Source organism: Amblyomma mixtum, chromosome 3, assembly GCF_055824585.1.
Source record: "Amblyomma mixtum isolate Tamu chromosome 3, ASM5582458v1, whole genome shotgun sequence".
Taxonomy (NCBI): domain Eukaryota; kingdom Metazoa; phylum Arthropoda; class Arachnida; order Ixodida; family Ixodidae; genus Amblyomma; species Amblyomma mixtum.
In genome coordinates, this window is record NC_143014.1 from 128272067 (window position 1) to 128292267 (window position 20201).

The 20201-nt window shown below is 46.4% G+C and overlaps 1 protein-coding gene across 1 annotated transcript in view; it reads right to left on the reverse strand.

Annotated features, from left to right (window-relative positions):
* Window positions 1–20201, reverse strand: part of LOC149351794 (cytochrome P450 4V2-like) — an 81710-nt gene that overhangs the window by 10159 nt on the left and 51350 nt on the right. Inside the window, exon 9 of the mRNA XM_089581127.1 lies at window positions 17037–17103. Within this exon, the coding sequence (XP_089437253.1) occupies window positions 17037–17103 (67 nt within the window). The remainder of the gene's footprint in view (window positions 1–17036; window positions 17104–20201) is intronic.

Below are 20201 nucleotides of genomic sequence, written 5' to 3' on the forward strand. Positions count from 1 at the left end.
AACCAAACCAAACCGAAGTGTCCCAAGAATTTTTTTGTACAGGTCCGTGCCGATAAGCACGAACCTTCCCGTCTAATTCGCAGACAAAAGGCGAAGGCTGTAAGTTTACTATCTTTGGATGCGTGGTTTCGGAGCTTTTGATGCGGCAACTATTTCACAGTGGCCAAAACTTCTGATATGTAAAGGCGACTCTTCCCCTTTCAGGCAATCTCTCAGTTACTCCGAGGATCATTCCCGCCGTCTCAGCCGGCACTAGTTCGGGCACAAGTGCCAGTCTTGCTCTTTACCCAAGGTGTTGCTTACTTGTGCCGGCAGTTGGACATATAATGCGGGAACCTGAGAAAAGATAAGATCAAAAAACAAATCCCTTAATGAAAGTCTAGGTTGAACCCGTTCTTCAGCATAAAGAGGTCTTTCTCGACGACCTCGAGGACAAGGGAACCTGGCAAAGGTGCCCTGCTTTGTTTTTGCAATTTGACCCCTGCCCTTCCAGCTCAAGACACGTTTCTGGTTGCACATTAGGAGGGTATCGTTTAATTCTCAAACACAGCCCCACCTTTTTTTGTCCGTTCAGTGGATGCTGCGGACGTGTACTACAGTATACCCCAAGGTTTAGTTTTGAAAGCTGTAGAATAAAATACAGAATATCTCGATAACGTTTTATGATCAATGTAGAATTAATGTTAGCAGGTTCCTGGAACTGATGAGCTGGTACCTGATTTTTTTGTGCGTTGAATACGAAGGTTAAATTATTTTGCTCAAAGAGGGTGTGCGAACAGGGTCACTCCGGTATTGTAGAATCTGTTTTTGGCACAAAGCAATTGTAATTTACCGCAGCTGTGGCCTAGTGTTCTAAGTATTCGCCTCGAATGCGGGTGGTGCGGGTTTCGATGCCCGTTCCTATAGGTACCCACCGGTTGTTCAGTAGGTACAAGCTTTCCTCTGGCCTGATTATCGGCTTCTTTGAGATGAAATCATTGGAAAATGTGCCTTCGACCCCATCTTGTGTAGACATACATCGTTGTGCCATGGCGCTCTATGGACAAAGCTGACCTTGTGCCATTGAAATTCATCACCATCAACCATAATCTCGTGAGTACCCTCGAAGGCATGGAATTTCTGAATGCTGTAAGTATACCGATGAGTACCTGATACGCTTACGTAAGAGCTTGGCAGATGCCTTCAGGATGGAAGAGATTATTGCAAGAGGGGAGAAATGCCTCCTCGGGTTTTGAGTTTACGTGCCAGACCAAGCGGGAAAGTCAGTTGCGTTTCCTTGACCAACATGTTACAGCTAATAGGCATCACAACTGTTGGATTTATAAACTTAGCAAAGAAAAACCTTTGTTACAGTTTGATTCCGGTCGTTCTGGGGCAGTGAAAAGAGGTGTGCCATTATGCAGCTTACAACAAGCAATTGAGAAATCCTGCCTTCACACGATCAAGGACAGCCTTGATCAGCAAGTTCTTTGTGAGCAGTTTCTAGCTAGCGTTGCTTACAGATTTCACAAGTGTGCAAGGTGCAGTCGGATCACAGGAAACTAAATGTGGAGAACGGCCTGTGCTTATGCCTGATGCCCATAACTTACCAGAAAGCTACCAGAATGTATACGGCATTCAGATTGTTCTTTCGGACCCAGTAAAGCGGATAAGGGTGTGTAGAAGAGTAAGCGACCGGGTGAATCAAAAGAAAAAGGCGGCTGCGGCCTCAAGCATGTCCAGGAGTTTGTAGATGGCAAATAGAATGTTGTCTTTAAAGTTACGCTGAGTTGTGACCGTGCCTACGTAGGGCAGACTGGGTGGTGGCTTTTTTTCCTCCATTTCTTGTCCTTTTGTGCAATTCAATACTTTTTCCGTTCAAGTGTAGGAGCGTTAAGAAAACATACTAGACGCAAAGTTACGATTGTTAGGACCCCTGCATCCTGTGGCGGTCGTGTACGTGTTTATTTTTGACATGGAACAGGGAATTATATACAAACTCAAATTCATATCATGAAGAGGAGAGTAGGCAAATCAAATGCAGGCAAGAGCTAAAGGATAACCCGCGGCTGCACGTGCAAAGAGAAAGACAAAATAAAACTCACATTCTTTCCTCCATTCCTTGGACTTTTGTGCAATTCAGCACTTTTACGGTTCCAGTGTAGCAGCATAAGGAAAAAACACTAGACGCAAAAATACGGCGTGCACCTACCGAATCCGAAATCGTTTTCATGTAAGTTTCAAACGTCGAAATCTATTCGTTTTTCTCCACGGGGATAAATACAATAGACATCCGAAGTTGTAAAACACCAATGAGACACGTGTGAAAGCTGAGAACCTCATTGCCAGGCGACACAAGTATTATCTGTAATGCTAATTAATGGGCTGGCAAAATAAAGTCATTACGCTATTTTCACTCCAACGAGATCGAGGAAATCTCCTCCATAAATTACCCTCTTATTTCCCAATTGACTAGAGCCCCTACGTCCGCAGCAAGAGTGCTTGAGTAGAGGTCATACACCCTCCATTAATCAATGCAGAGTGAACTTCGCGAAGCGCTCTTGCTGTATTCTTATTTCTTTACCTGACAGAAATAAGTAGCAATTGGAATGAAATTCCATCATTGAGCTGTGTGTCGCTGCAGAAACGGAAATAAGCTGCCAAAGAAAATGGTTGAATGCAGCCAAGCAGGCATTTTAACAAGCAGAGTGCATTGTCGCCAAAAAAAAAAAAAAAAGTAATATCGCTACGGAAAACTGTACGCGACATTTTAAGTTGCTATATCCATATCAAGCAATTTATACCTGCCTATTTTGTATTACATGACCAGGATATTCATTAACAACGCCTCCAAACATGCTCACGCTGCAGCTAGTGCATGCGGACGATCATTATTTTGGAGCAGACACGATTGGCCCTGCGCCCCTCCCTCCGCTATTCTTTTCCCCCACAAGCTCCAGATTTCTCTTCTAATTCCTCCTTTCTTTAGTCGCGCACTGCTGAGAAATTACTAAAATGACAGAAGAATAACTGAAAGCAACAAAATACTTGGAAAACGGCATGCACCACACAGCTTTCGAACAGTGAAAGGGGGTGCACGAACTGCCCAAAAATTGCCCTGCTTTGCTCGGGAAGCTGATCCGGCGAAAATCAAAAGTATAGCACTCGTCAGCATATATGCTACGTGCGCCCTGACATTAAGCCTGCGCATCCGCTCCTCTTTCAGGCCGCAAAGCAATGTTTCTACCGCTCACGTTCTCCGTTGTGCTTTCAATGTACCTGCACAACATCCTGGGCCTATGCCGAAAGCCCTACATAACGACTATGATGCTAACGTGCAGCTACGATTGTTGCTGAAAGTAGCCCGTTGGGCCCTGGAACCTGATAGCACAATTCGGCGCAAAGCAACTACCTTGAGTTTTCGTGCCGCAATGTAGCTCACGCCGTACTGGACTCGTTATGCGCTGTTCATAGAAATAAAAACGCTGCAGGAGCGACAGCGCCACCCTTTGTGGCTTGTGTAAACTTGCCGCGTTCCTGACCCGACGTGTGTTTGATGATTGCCGCAAGAAGGCGCTGACGGTCAATGGTAGACGGCAAGCAACAGCAAGGCGAGAAACGAAGCTTTGATAAAATGTCTGTCGGAATATATCAAGCTAATGCGAGGTAAAGGAGGGGTTCTTATACTTGAGGATATACATAGAAGCCCTAGATAGATACCTAGACTGTATCGGAAAAATTATGTTGACCTGTTCGAGCAGAATGACCTCATAGTAAATAGCGAAGTGAAATGTGACGGCGTAATCACTTCGGAATTGGACGCTAATCACGGGGGATATTATGAGAAGCTCAATGTAACGAAAATAGACGAGGACGGCATAAATAATATTGCGAGCGACCATAAAAGGTTAATCGTAATGATTGGGTATAGAGGAAAGGGTGAAGGTGGTCCGCGAAAACAACATGCAGCACAGAATTCCGTATATGAATGACCGTCATTTGATGACCATATCATAAGTGGGAGAAAAGTACATTCGAAAGGACTAAAATTATTCATGGACATATGATGAAGTCATAAAGGCAATTCAGAGAGAGCGATAGATTCCTTACTTACGAAAAACCGGGGGAGGGGCAAACGCTGGCAGGAAGTGGGCATAAAATATGAAACATCAAGCCGCCAAGCAGCTTCCAGTGCTTTTTTTCGTTCAAATTTAAGCAGCGCTAACTTTTAGGACGAATACACAGAGGACATGACAGGACGGGCGCCCGTCCTGTCATGTCCTCAGTGTATTCGTCCTAAAAGTTAGCGCTGCTTAAATTTGAACGAAAGACAATGCATAACCAACTAGCCCCGCAATGTGTTTTACTAAGCTTCCAGTGCACACCGGAAAGAAAAAACAAGAAAATAGACCCTTGCCTTAAATTCAACAGCGATACGAGCACAGAAAGCAAAACAACCATGCCCAAAGTATGGTCCAGGAAAAGATTAAGGCTGCAACCGATAAGTGGATGGTAGATACTCGAAGAAGAGGTAAGCACGCACCTAGAAAGTTCTGGAACCCCCTGAAGACACTAGGTATCAATTTCAGGGAAACTCGTCGCCAAATACAGGATGACACAGTAACTTATTGGAAAATGAAACGGCCATGCAGATTGTTTGCGAACTGTTATAAAAGGCTTTCAAAGCGTGTGAAGCCGCCAGCGGCATGAAGGTTGAGGCAGTCTGCTGCCAAGGGGAGGTTTTTGACGTAGAGATGCACAGCAGTTACACTGAGAAAAAGCGGTGAAAAAAAAAGCCCTTTTGCATACAGAAACGGGTTTCGAGAAAACACCATTGAGACTCATTAATTTCATTGCTTGCTAAAGAAACAAGAAAGACTTCGTATGCTGTTTTAAGTGACGTATTGAGAACTAAAGAAATCCCAGCAAATTGGCTAGAAAGTGGAATGAGCCTGATATGTAACGGCAAGGGTGAAACATATCGCATTATGTCCTAAAGTCCTCTAACGGTGACATCGGTATTGTATCGAAAAGGAATGCAAGCCATCAAGGATCAACTACAGTATTGGGCTCAACAAATGGAGTTTTTGGGAGACCTGCAGAATAGATTCAGACAACGGCCTAGATAAGACAACCTGTTGGCTGTCACCCAATGCATCAAAATTGCTGCAAGTGATGAACGACCGCTGTGGATGGCGATTTCAGACGTTAAAGGCCTTACAACCACGTAGACCCTCCCTATTATGAGAAGTTTGGAAAAAGATGGTGTGGGCTGTGAATTGGAGAAACGGAGGAACGGAAACGGAGCTGTGAATTGGAGGAACGGAGGAACGGAAACGGAGCTGTGAATTGGAGAAAATGTGAGGTGCAGAAGGAGTAGCGGTGGAGAAGGGACTTAGGCAGGGATGTCCTTATCACTACTAGTACTTATGCTCAACATCAGGGAGATTATACGGAAGATACAAAAGAGCGGATTAGGGTCTATAGTGTCGTGGCGGCGAAGGAGCCAACAGGAGGCAAGACGCACACCGGGACTGATATATGCCGATGACATCGTTCTCGTAGCAGACAGCGCGAAAGGCCTTCAAGACTTTCAGAAATATGCGGAAAAGAAGCGAAGGCTCTAAGGCTGCGATTTAGATCTGAAAAAAAAAAATGCCATCTATCCTCCAGGTGATGTATTGCCACATGATTAGGCTACTTTTCCATACCTTACGGCGAGTGGGCGACAACCGCCTAGAGGTCAAATATTTTTGAACAATTTGGGCCGAAAAAATTTTTCGACTCTTTGGAGGGCCATTTTTCCTTACCTCAAGGCGGTAGGTGCCCGGTCGCCATGAGGTATGAAATTGTGAGCTGCCGAGTGCAGATCACATGACCGCCATGTTAAGCCTAACAATAAGTAAATATTAGCCTAATTAGACACTATTGGTGTCTAAGATGTCCTACTCATCAAGCCCGTTACGAATATCCATTAGTTATATCATGGTCGTTATCGGTTATAAGCAATTAAATATAAGCATAACCCTAAATATATATTAACTTCATTAGTTAATTTTGGTTTCTAACCTGTTCTACTCATATAGAGGATTCCAATTATCTAATTTGTTTTATGATGCCTCATTAATTACTGTTAAAAGCGATTAAACATAGTCATGTGACTAGTTAGTTATGACGTCATAAAATCAGTGACGTCACCAATCACCAATTCGATATACTAATGACGTCACCAATCAATCACCAGTTGGGTTGCTATATCGATTTAATGCGGGGGCCGCCATCTTGAATTCCTCGGACTTGGAAAATTTCACGCCGAAGGGAGGTGGTAGCAGACCCCAAGAAATCGAGAAACGTGATGAATAAGAGCTAACGCTCTTAAAATCGAGAGTTATGGTTTATAGTTACGGGCCTGGTACGATCGCACTACAAAACAGCGGTGTGCGAATAGTACTTTTTCCAAACCGAATCGAAAACGAATAGTGCAGCTTCGCTTCTCAATCGAATACAAATAGTGTAGCTGAAAACCGAATCGAATACGAATCCAATATTAGTATTGATATTCGTTCCTTTTGCGAATATTCGTACAAAACGAGAAATAGTGCGAAACACTTCAGCGACAGTTGTGGAACTGCTGTACGGTGCTATAAGTTTGAAAGTTAGGAAGTTACAGCTATATTTGCTAAAAGACGCAACACTAATCTCCACGAATGGGTCGCAAAAGGAAGACACTATATTAACTCTAAGACAAACACGTTATAGGTATAGGAAAATTACCATTCGTTTGCTTGGTCAGACACTTTTCCGTAGCATTTCACCCCAGAATATCCGCGCACCGGGCCGGAGGAAGCCTTGTACTGAGTAGAAAACTGGTGGGTACTTGACGGCACTAGAACCACACCGCAGGAAATGAGACTAGTGGCACCTACGTATGAGTCATGAACTCCGAGATCGAGCATCAAAGGCAGTGTTTTCCTGAATTGACCTGAGTCCTGCCGCATCGTCCAGTCTTGTACAAGCACTATGTATGCCAGCACGCAAATGGACCTGACGTGGAGCTGAACCCTTCATCTCCGGCACAATTTTTGCGGAAGGAGGGTGCGCGGTGTCGGTCTGGGGTGTTTTTTTTTTGAACATTCGTCGAAGAAAGATACGGCAGGCCTTATTCGTCTCCTGCCATTATTCAAGGACTATTGGAAAAGTTGAGAATATGTTCGATTCGTTTCGAATAATTTTGGAAATACACTACTTATTCGTTCGAATAATCGAATAGAAGGATACTCTATTCGCTACTCGAAATTTTCGAATATTCGCACAGCCCTACTACAAAACTTAAAAAACTTAAAACTTAAAAAACTTAAAAAATTAAAGCGTACAAGAATCTTGGTATATGGGTAAATGATGGCAGAGACTAGACGCGAGACCAAAGGGAGGAAATTATAAACAAAGTAAAAAGAAATGCAGCTATCACGAAGAATCGCGCGCTCTGGGGATATAATAAAAGTAGTTATTCAGGAAATCTGGGAACTGGGCTAGTCGTTTGCAAACGCTGTGGTGTGCATGAGATCTGCCACAAATTTGGCTCTAGAAATACAGCTGAGGGCTGTCGGTAGGTTTGCCTTGGGAACATATGGAAACACTACTAATGAAGCCGTTCACGGTGTATAGGACGCTCACCATTCGAAGCACGTGAGGTAAAAAGTAAGGGGCAGTGAAGAACAGTTGAGGCACATGAATGAGAAACGATGGGTGGCGAAGATTTCCAGATACTTACATCGATGCAGTGTCGATACTACATGCAGAGGAAGATCTAGATGGTTTGCTAATAAATGCAAATGTCGAAGGAAAGAAACCGATAGCAAGACAACCTTGAAACAGATTGCACTATCCTCAGAAAATACTCACTGGGAAAAGAAAACCCTGGATAAGCCGACGTTGGAACTCTATAGGACGGCTAAAACTAAGATTGAATGGCAAAATTTTTTGAGAATTAAGAAGGCAGTGGTTTACTTTTCGAGGCTAGGGCTGGGTGCGAGGGCGAAGTGTTACCGAAAAAAAAATTGACTTCACCGATGACGTTTGCTGTCGCTACAAGCAAGACAGGGAAGCGATAGAACATATTCTTATTCAGTGTAAGACACTCCTGCCCTCAGTGCACGATGTCACCGCAGGAATCCACGAAGCACTAGGGTTTCGGAATGACCAGGATATGCGAAATTTTCAAAAACCAGAAACACGTCAGAGACGGCTACAGAATTGGTGCACAATGTGAACAGAGTAGCCTAGAAACGGGGAGAAAATTCGCAGTTACTCTGAAGACACTGAGCACGCTAGAAGTTAATGGCTAGGTGACATTTGTCACCACCCGGATACAAAGAGGAGGCTAAAAATTACCTATCCGTTTGTCCGTCCAACCCTTCCCATGCGTCAGTCCGCCAGTACGCCTGCCTGCCTGTCTGCCCTTACAAAATTTTTTTCAGACACTCTGTAGACTGTCTATAGACTTTTGTCTGTAAAGTCTATATACGCTCTATAGAAAAATCCTAGAGAACAGTCTATAGGCTATACAAATGCTATAGACAGTCTAAGAGGATCTATAGATTTATGGCCATGCACTTTTAGTAGACTGTCTGTAGACCATTTTTATAAGGCTACCTGCCTGCCTTCCTGTCTGTCTGTCTGTCTGTCTGTCTGTCTGTCTGTCTGTCTGTCCGTCTGTCCGTCTGTCCGTCCGCCCGTCCATCTGTCTGTCTCTCTGTCTGTCTGTCTGTCGGTCGGTCGGTCGGTCGGTCGGTCGGTCGGTCGGTCGGTCGGTCGGTCGGTCGGTCGGTCGGTCGGTCGGTCGGACGGTCGGTCGGTCGGTCGGTCGGTCGGTCGGTCGGTCTCAAGGATAACGCGGGAAATTTTAGTCCTTTTTTTCTATGTCCCTACCCCTGGCCTTTATCCCTCTCGCCCCATACTTTAATTTAATCTCCTTGTCTTCTCCCTGCCCTTTATTTCCGCTGGCCGCAGCTCAGGTGCTTCAGTATACGATAGCTGATGCCGCGGCGGGCAAATATATTTTCCTTCCTTTTTGTTTTGCTTAATAAAATATTCACATACTACTTTTCGCACTTTAGGTGAAAGACGTAGCTTTCACCTATCATTCCCAGATTTTGGGATTTTTTGCTGACCCAGTTAGAAGTATTCAATTTCGGCTGCTAAGTATGACAAAATGGTACCTGAGAATTGCCCCTTTTATTTAGCGCTGGTAGAATTCCTGCCCAATTTTTTACCCTCCCATATTTGATTAGAAACGATGAATGTATGAGACTTTTCCCGGGCAAACGGTGGCGTAGTATGTCATAACCTAAAACTACCAGGGCAGTTTTCCACAGAGTAGCCTGAGCTACAAAGTTTATGCAGACCGTGGAGTGAGTATGCTCGATAACCTGACACTCCTGCGCACGTTGACCACATGTGCCTCTCAGTAGATGCATTCATGGGGGAGGCGGGTGGTGACAGGGATCGTTGCCACTTTTTGTTCCAGAGAGCTACAAGTCTGTTAGCTTTTCTCCTTAGTCAGCTGGTGGAGTACCGGAACTAACGAACCTTAACTTTGCGTCTTGCAAGGTAACACGTCTCTAAAGATAGTACAAACTTCTTCAAGCGTTAAAACGCGTATCTGAGGAAGCTTGGGTGTGAAGGGAGCGCTATTGTCGCAATAAAGAGTTGAGATATTTGAAAACACTACTGGACCGCTTTTATAAGCAAAAGTTTAATAAGTGTATCGAAAAACAAACAAACAAAAAGGGCCTGAGGAGGTCGGAATCCTTCAAAGGCAGAAGAGCCTTTGGAGTTTCCCTGTAGCGGCGCCTGCATGTGACTTGTTGTTGGGCGCTTACTACTCCAGCAGTTAAATTTCGTATGCCCTGAATTTTTCCTGCCCGCAAGGTCCATGGCTGCAGAATATTATCTGTATACTAAGATTTTGTTTGGTGACAGCTTCGCGCAAGCGAGGAAGCAAGCAGGCAACAAGCAATCGAGTGTGTCGTACATGGTTGGTGGAGCAAGCGTGCCACTCCATCTCTTTGAGCAGTCTGTCACTGTCAGTGCTCTTTCCCCCTCACGCAGCGCTCCATTATACTACATAAGCAGGCAAGGAGAGAAATTCTGGATTTATATTTATCCCATTTGTTGTCAACATTTATGGCAAACAGGCAATGAAGAACCAGCGCACACACGTGTCTAATAATGTTTCTTTGTTGCACTCGAGCCCACTCAAGCCTTTGTTGCACTCGAGCCCTCATGCTGCAACTTAAGCAACCGATTCAAAATTTCCAGAGCAGTTGCCTAGCCCTGCTCTCTTTCTATATGCGCCCGGAGCAGAACATACTTGAAGATTTCATTCCTCCTAGATTGTTAATTAATTCCTCGATTTTTCATGATTGTACACCTTGCTATCATTTACATCTCTGCCATCCCGCGGACCCCATAGAACAAAATGGCTGGGCAGCACTCAATCAATCCTCCACACTGTTACTTTGAGGAGGTCCTCCCCAGGAGTAATAAATCCGGGTAACGGTACCGAAAAAAACTTTTGGGTAAAATCTTTCTTCTCAGTTATGGGCACTGGCGGTTTCTGTGGTGGCCCATAGGTTTGTGATAGCATTGATGTGGTGGCTCAAGTAGCCATATTAAGAAAATGAGGCATACTTTATTTATCTTTCACAGGGTGATTCACGTGACAATTTGCTCAAGATGTTTGCCATGATAATAACAGATGCGTGGTTTGAAAAACACAAACCAATATTTGCGCCAATTTATATCTAAACTAACCTTATTTTAGCAGAAACTACAACTTAAGAATCCCATGAAAGTCAGCCTGCCCGTGAAAACATTTGCACTGAGATTACGCCTTGGCACCTTTACCAGGGTTATTTTTTCACATGGAGAATAGGAACAGCAGCAAGCAAGAGGTATTCCGTCTCAAACTCAGAGGAAAGCACTGAGCTCCTGTTCTCCTCCTGCCGCAAAAAAACATGAAAAAATTGCCGACGATTACGTTACTTCCTAATGAGAAATTTGAGCGCAGCTGATCAGCTGTTTCAGCTTTTCGATAGATTGAGGCAAATAATTCGAGCAAGACATGTATACGAGGTCTGTTAGAAAAGTATCCGACTTTATTTTTTTTTGCGAACACCTGATGGATATGAGACAAGCGCGCTTGCATCAGGCGACCTTGAACCTTCATGCGCATGCATGAATTTTTTTCCGCCTGCCGATAGCGTCAGTCGCTGGGAAGCAGCGTTTGAGTGAGGCAGTGTGCAGTGCTCTCGTCGGTTTTTTATTGCAAGGAAAATGGCGGAGTGAAAGGAGCAGCGCTACTGCAACAAATTTTGCCATAAACTTGGCGACAGCCGAGTGGAAACCATTCGAAATATTCAGACGGCTTTCGGTGAAGATGCTATGAGCAGCACACAGTTTAAGCAGTGCTACAATTGTTTTAAAGATGGCCGCACATCGGTGGAGAACGAGCCACGCTCCAATCGGCCATCAACATGCCAAAATGACCAGGTCATTGCCGAACTGAACGCTATGGTGATGCGGGACTTTCGCGTGACTATCCGAGAAATTGAGGAAGAGGTGGACATGAGCAATTTCTCCGCACATTCCATTATCACCGAAGATTTGGTCATGGAGAGAGTTGCGGCGAAATTCGTGCCGAAGCTGCTCACGGTGGAGCAAAAGCACCTTCGTGTTGAAGTCTCACAGGACATGCTGGATTCCGCAAACAGTGACCCCGACTTCATCAACATCATAATCACTAGTGACGAGTCTTGGGTGTACAGGTACGACCCGGAAACCAGATCCCAGTCGTCAGAGTGGAAGCATTCCACGTCACCAAGGCTTAAGAAGGCCCGCCAATTGCGCAGCAATGTGAAAGTGATGCTGACTGCTTTCTTTGACACCCTTTGTGTGGCAGACCACGAGTACGCACTCTACAGGGTCAAACAATGACCAAAGAGTACTACAGGGATGTCCTCCGTTGCCTGCGTGATGCTGTGCGGCGCAAGAACCTGGAGCTGAGGTCAACAGGAAATTGGCGCACCCATCGCGCCAATGCTCCTGCACATTCCTCGCACTCGAATCAGATTTTTTGGTGAAAAACCACACTCCTGTAGTTCAACAGACTCCTTACTGTCCTAATATGGCCCCTGCAATTTCTGGCTGGTTCCCAAAATCAAAAGGCCATTGAAATGAGCTCGATTTCAGACAAGGAAGAACATTATGGCTGCAACGACAGCTGAGCTAAACTCCATTCCGAAAAGGGCCTTTTCGGAATACTTCCTACAATGGCAGCACCGCTGGGAGAAGTGTGTGGAGTCCCAAGTAGACTACTTTAAAGATGACTAGGTTTGCAACGCTCCAGTTATGCAAGTTTTTTTTCAACGGCCAAAGGTCGGATACTTTTCTAACAGACCTCGTATACGTACAATTACAGACAACTTGTTATTTTTCACACATATTCTTTCTTCAAGAAACACTCCAATAACAGTTCTTGATTGTCATGGAGGAAGCTTTGTGGTCGGAGAAATAGATGGATATATGCTCAACTTCCTGCACCAATGCCTGGTTCACGAACACGAAGTCTATGCAAGTATTTCGCGAGGATGTCACAGACGTGGGAGGCGATGTTCTCCCGCATCAGTGGTAAGAAATTCCTGTTTGTCTTTATATCTACATTAAAGCCCCCACTCACTCTGCCACCCTGGTACGTGGCAGTTAATGGTTGATCGCGTGAGTTCGCTCACCGTTGTCAGCGCGAACGCATGCAGCCCACATCTCTCTCTCATCAGCCCACGTATGTACCTATAAGCGCGATTCGGGCGTCCACTGACCCAGGGAGCCAGTTATGCGCCCTTCCTCTCCTTAAAATGATCGGAGTGTAAAACGTTGTCAACGCCAATGCCAATGAATACAATGAACATCGACGACCTATGGCTTCAGCGCCGCGTTTCTGGCACAACGCTGGCAATGCCAACGCATGCAGCGCACATCTATCACTACCGCCACGTAGCTTAAAGCACCATTGAGGTGTCTACTGTTCCAAGAGGGCAGTTATTCGCCTTCCCCCTGCTTTCCAAGCTCCTGCTCTATTGGTTTCGCAGCTTAAAGCGCGACTAAGGTGTCCACTGCTGGTTACAACGGACAACGGCGAAGGCGACGCCTCGAAACTCAGGAACGGGCGCCATAGAGCTGCGCTCCAAAAATATCACGCTGCGCTGAAAGCTGAGGGACGCCGTGCACACTTTGAGCAAAAGGCCACTATCTGAAGCTAAACTTGTAGGCTCATAGCTAACAAGTTCTGTGATGAGCCGTGCATCAAACGCTTTGAAGGAGGGCAGAAAGTTGGGCAAGTTGGTAAACATTCATGATGGGTTTCAAAGCGCGACAAGACGGAGACGAAAGGAAAAGAACACAAACGACAAGCGCTTACTAGCAACAAAAAACGTTTATGGCAACGCTGGGAATAAATAGGGGTCAGAGAAAACATAAAGAGCTATAAAATAACAAGACAGAAAAAGAGATTAGCCGTTACTATCTAAAAACGCTCGTTCCTTCTCAGACAGCAAAATTGAAGGCTCACTGACACAGCCCTTTGTCTTAGCAATATGATAGGCTTCGATGATTTCCCTAGTCTTCTGGTCGTGATGCGAAAAGATGACTGTCGTTAGATCCAATTGGGCTTGACAGGACTTATCTTTCTGCCCGTGCTTACGCACATGACTTGCCAGGTGCGTACCTGTGCCACTTCCTAAAGCCCGGCGGTGTTATGCGAGGCGCGGGTTAATGCATCGACCAGTTTTTCTGTCTTGTTATTTTATAGCTCTTTATGTTTTTTGTGACCCCTATTTATTCCCAGCGTTGCAATAAACGTTATTTGTTGCTAGTAAGCGCTTGTCGTGTGTGTTCTTTTCCTTTCGTCTCCGTCTTGTCGCGCTTTGAAACCCATCATTAAACGCTTTATTTGACTTTATTTTGAGAGTGCTAAAAAATTTTGAACAGTCTTAGGCTCTTTTAATGCTGTGTACTACTGTTGACACATGCCTACAGGGCGTGCAAGTGCACACCGAGATGCACTATCTTCTAAGACTGACCTTGTTTCACTGCTTCATACGAGAGAAAATGTGTCCTGCTTCCAGATGCACAACGATTTGTCATTATCTGGGAGCAGACAACGTAGGTGTCTGCTTAATTGGTACTAACACATTCTAAAGGCTTTTATCCTCAATGGCACATAAATACGGATATTTCTGTACGTTTCTGCTCATGTATGTTCGTGTTGATTAGAATCCATGAGCTGAATGTTTTCTTGTTTCGTTACGCGTCTTTCCTTGCGTGTTAGTAGGCATTTCCCGTGCGTGTTCGGGATGCGTCATGCATACTTTCATGTAATTTGAACTCCTACTGAATTAATTGTGCGTGGAAAGTTTACTTTCCTTTTCTGAGTGTTTCAGCATATATTTTACTGGAACTCAGCATAAATTTGCTTGGGAGTTCTCTTTAGTTTCGTGTTTCCGTGCAATGTTTAGTCAATGTCAGTTTTCTGTTAATCCTCTTTTCCTGTGCAACGCTTTCTTTTCTTAACTAGGGAAAAAATTCAGGGGGCACTTTGACTGTCTAAAGTGCGTAGAGGCGAAAGCGTTTTCCGCACCACTTTGACTGCCTCTGTGGCACTGGTGGCGTCACATATAATTGAGTACTAATTACTAAGTGATGACAACTCACTAATTAATGGTTAATTACTGATTAATGCCTGAATACTAATTAACTGCTAATTAATGATGCTTAAGCTTCGCCTTTAGGAGTGGAACGGGACAGCGTGTTGTAGAGCTGCCAGGGAGTCCACAGAACGCCACCACCCATTCGGCGCGATGCCTTGCTCTTTGAACGCAACGCTTTTTGAGGAAAGGAAATGGAGCACTAATTCTGTCATCTAGGTGGACACCTGAACCGCACCGTAGAGGAAGGGAGGAAGTGGGAGTGAAAGAAGTAAGAGAAAGAGGGCCCGTAATGAAGAAAATTAAGATTGTATTTGAGGAAAGGAAATTACGCAGTAACTTTCTCACATATCTCGGTGGACACCCGTCAAAATTCAGGGGGGCACTTTTTTGACCTAAAGCGCGGTCACTGATGTGTGGTTAACATGTAAGCTTCGCCTCTGAGTGTGGAACGCGACTGCGTCTTGCAACGCTGCCAGGGAGTCCATAGAACATCGCCCATTCGGTTCTACGCGCCTCGCTCGTCGGTAAATTGGTTTTTGAGGAAAGGAAATGTATCTGTCTCTCATATCTTGGTGGACACCTAAACCTCGTCGGAAGAGAAGGGAGGAGGATGGGAGTGAGCGAAGACACCGTATTCACTAGACGCGCCTTTGCTCATTCCAAACCATCGAGCTGGCATGGTGGAGTGGATAGCATGCTCGTCTCGCACTCCGGAGACCGGGGTTCGATTCCCGAGCTCGACCAATTTCCTACTCGGTTTTATTTATTTATATGGCCTGACTATAAAAGTTAATTAGGCTAATTGGCTAATTAAGGAATTAACTAAACTCAGTCCCTCTTACTTGGAGCATCACTATACGATCCCTTCAATTGGTTGCATGGTTACTAGCCGAAGTACAATTGGCCCGTTTGAAATTCGCGCACTGTGACGCCACGACCGTTTCGACCAATTGAAAAGCGTGACATTTCTGTCGACAACTCCTGCTTACAACGATGAGACATTAAAGGCTTCCGCCTTAAAAATGGCCGGCTCCATCTAAGCATACAAGCTGTGCAAGCTTACGAAACTGTAGAAAAGAAACAAAAGATTTTTCGCTGTTTTTGTTTCATAATTTACAGAAACATTGAAGTCCTTGCCAGTTGGACATAGTCAGTTGTGCTTCGCCAACGGCTAAAAAACTACGAACTAGGATTGGTGCGCGCCGTGGTGGAAGGTAAAATTATTCTAATCACCAAAAAAATCTTCAAGAAAGTGTGACAAGCTGGGTGACGCCAGTTTCTGTCTTTAAAACGATGGTCAAGTAAAACTCTAGTTTGGGCGAGTTGGTTCATGTTGAAAGAAAAAACTGGTAATGGCGCAAGAAACGGGGACACAGAAGGCACACAGTCCTGGCGTCAGTCCTGTCTTTTGTGTGCCTTCTGTGTCCCCGTTTCTTGCGCCATTACCAGTTTTTCTTAAAACGATGGTGTAGCAAAGCTGCCTCTGCGGACGCTGGAACAGAACTACTGAATGGACATTGTGGCTGGCTAAACAGCTGGTATTCATGACGTTTGAAGCAGCTCCTGGTGGTGCTAATGCTTTTGGGTTGTGGAATATTGGTCACGAAGCCGTTTGATGAATGGGGCGAATCGCTCTAAGAGACCAAAACCTTGGCTGAAACAGCTTAGTGAGAGCACGCCGACGTCTCTAGTGGCGCATCAGTCCACATAGCTCAGAGCTACTGCAGGCAGAACGTTTGTTTTTGCTTTCCATGACTGCCGCAAGGCGCTGACAATGGACCAGCGCACCCAGTACGGCTCAGTGACAAGACGTAAGGACTATGAACGTTCATGTTGCTCCTTTTCCTCCTTTTTTCTCCCGCCAAAGTAAATTTCGGAGCTGACAATTTGCAGCCGTTCCGATCAAAGAAATCACCGCAACACTGCGCTTTTTGTTTATGCTGGCAATGAAGAAAAGATTATTACATTACTTATGTTTTTTGAGTTATTCCAGCTTATCTGGGGCCATCACACCAATCACGAAAAGAGAAATCGTCGCGGCAACTAGGCACGAAAGCACCGCCCTTTGCTACGATTATAATTAGGACAGCGACTGTTTTGTGCCATGCTCTATCCAGTATATATATATATATATATATATATATATATATATATATATATATATATATATATATATATATATATATATATATATATATATATATATATATATATATATATATTTCTGGGAGAACTTTGTTGACTCAGAGGTGCATTAACCTGCTTCATATGCTTCAAGAGCAACACGCTCACCGATTTGGAAGTCCTCTTCTATTTCTCTCCCGTAGATAGGCAGTATCGTGAATATTCTCTGCGATTCCTGCAAAAAGGCATAAAGAAAAGCAAGGATAACTCAAAGGATCAAGCAGCGAATATTGCCGTCAGGTCTCTTAATACGGCGTCAGCGCTCCGACACATGTTAATGGTCCCTGTATCGTATCCTAGTCACAGCATTGTACAGCCGTTGTCAAAAGCATAGAGTCTAGGAGGCTTAGATCTAAGACGTGTAGTGGAGTTCTTGTAGCATCGCTGGAAGTCATAACTTCTTAAAGGAAAACAGTGAGAGTTTTTCTCCTCTTCAAGAGACCTGGAATGCTCACGATGCATAATGAGCCACACAGCATGGCCTAAAAGCTCGAAACTTTTGACAAAGGGCACTCGTGTCCTAGATTTATTTACAAGCTCATGTTACTCATTGACCCCGCTTCGTCGGCTTGTGAGGAAATCTTTCTAGTGAAGGGTACAATCTGCCAGAAAATCAGTTGCACATCAAGCCAGCACAATACCCTCACACACACCGACGTAGCTTCCCCTGGTCTCCATACACTTGTTTACAAGAGTTCGCAATCGTGGGCTGTCTAGTCCGGCCAGAAACAACCACTAATAGACGCCATACATTAGCAAATGGTAATTGTACTGCATCACAAAGTAGTAGGGTATATGAAACTTGGACATATTTAAGCTTAGGTTCGCAATTGCTTAATAAAAGATGCCACGAACTTTTTTCACTTTTTTTGTAGTTCGTAATAAACGATATTTTTCCTATTATACATGTCATACTTTGTGGGACACTACTGACGCTTGCTGCTGCGTTCGTACCGTTGCGCGCGTCCTCTGAGACGCCTATGCGTTGGTCGCGCAAGGTTGCATGACGTTACGATTCCTTAGTAAGTGTATAACCAAGCCGAAATAAAACGAACATAAGCGACGTATGTCAACATTACTTAGGGGATAATTGTCTTCTGGTACTCGGACCAGGTAATAGGGAACACGAATTAGTTTTGCTCTCTTCAAAGGTTATTATAAGACTATGCGCTATGAGCGGATTGACGGCTGTGTCATGGTGCACATTTTCGCGAGCTACCGTCAGGGCAGCCTCTCCTTGCTTGCTGATTGCACTTGGGTTCTTGCTGCTGTTTCTTGGATATTTGCTCGCGCATGTTCTGCGGAAGCTCATTATAATCGCACTTGTCGAATTATATTGCCACGCGCCCAACGCGCCGCGCGGCCTCCGCGCTGAGTCGAAGACGACGACGAAGCGGCGGTGGGCTCTCGTGGCGCGCTGTTCTGTTCTGTGTCGTGGAAGCTGGCTCCATAATTAAAAGAAGGCTCCCGGTCTTGGGTTCTTCCCGACGTCTACCTTCACGGCTCCTCTGGTCGTGACACTGGTGGAGGTGCGGCCGATGCTCCCTACTCCTGAGGACGACTCGACGCGTCCGCCGCGCGGCCCCATCTCCTGGGCCTTCGCCTTACACCGCACCATTGGTCGCGGTGCACTCTGCCCAGCCGACTCCTTACTGGGCGGATAGGCGCCAGGCACCGCGGAAGACTGACCTCTGGCGCACTGCGGATCAACGCCCGCTCTGCTACCACTGTGGTGAGGCCGGCCATCTCTACCGGCGGTGCCCCTATCGCGAAATGGGACTACGCGGTTTTCCTGTCGACAGCCCCCGTCCACGCCCTGGAGAGCGCCCTCAAGACATCGCCGAGTATGTCACCCGCCAGCGTAGTTCACCATCTCCTCCGCGCCGCGAGTCGCGATCGCCCTCTCCACGCCGGTCTTCGCCCTCTGGGTCCCGTTTCGCCTCGGGACAACGTGGTTCCTCGAGCCCTCGTCGGGAAAACTAGCTCCGGCGGCCTTTGGAGGCGAGGCCGCCGAACGCCGTTCCGACGCAAAGCTTCCACCGCCGCAGCAACTGAATCGCCCCGACGTCGCACGCCGCACCGCTGCACAGTTTTCCCCGACGCGCCTTTCGTATCGCCGCGATGCCGCAACCCCAATCGCCGACCCGCTTCCGCCGCCGCACCGACCCAATCGCCCCGACGCCGAACGCCGCATCGCCGAAGAGTTTCCCCCAACGAGCCGCTTGAATCGCTCCGACAGCGCAACCCCAGTCGCCGACCAGGTTCCGCCGCCGCACCGACTGAATCCTCCACAACAGCCATCGACGGGCCGTGCTGAAGGCAGGGTCTCTTTGGATATCCCTGTTCTCGTCGACACAAAGGAGGTCAGCGCGTTGGTTGATACGGGCGCAGATTACTCTATCCTTAGCGGACGGCTTGCGACGGCCCTGAAAAAAGTGACGACACCCTGGGACGGTCCCGACATACGCACGGCAGGCGGACATCTTGTCGCACCACTCGGCATGTGTGCGGCCCGGGTTACGGTTCGAGGCTGCACATTCGTTGCCACTTTTCTCGTTCTCCGCGAATGTTCTCGCGATGTCATCCTTGGCATCGACTTTCTTCGCGAGCACGGTGCGATCATAGACCTCCCGAACCGCTTGGTGACGTTTTCTACCGCAATGGCCACAGAAGAGCCTGCGCGCCAGGGTTCTCGGTCCGCCCTGCGAGTCGCCGACGATAACGTTACGGTGCCACCACGTGCCAGCATTCTCACGAGAGTTACCTGCGACAAGCCACATAGGGGACTCCGGGTTGTCGAGCCTAATGTCTCCCTCGTACTCACTAAGGGGGTTGCGGTGGCACGGGGCCTTGGATCCTTTCATGACGGTTGTACAGAGGTCCTTGTCACCAACTTCTGCAACGAACATCGACATCTGTTCCGTGGCACAGCCATCGCTTACGTCGACCATGTTCAGGAAGTGGCCGAATGCTTTGCTTGTGCGGAGGACACACCTGGAGCTGACGCCGAAGCGGTCACCAGCGTAGACATAAATCCTGGCCTTCCACCCACTGAAAAGAGGCAACTCCAGGACCTCTTGCGGGAGTTTGGTGCGTGTTTCACGTCGTCGTCCAAAGTGCGCCAAACGTCGATAGTTAAACACCGCATTATCACGCATGAAGGAGCCCGACCAATCCATCAGCAGCCCTATCGTGTGTCCCCTCGTGAGCGAGATGCTATTCAAACACAGGTCGAAGAGATGCTCACAGACGGCGTCATCCAACCGTCAAGCA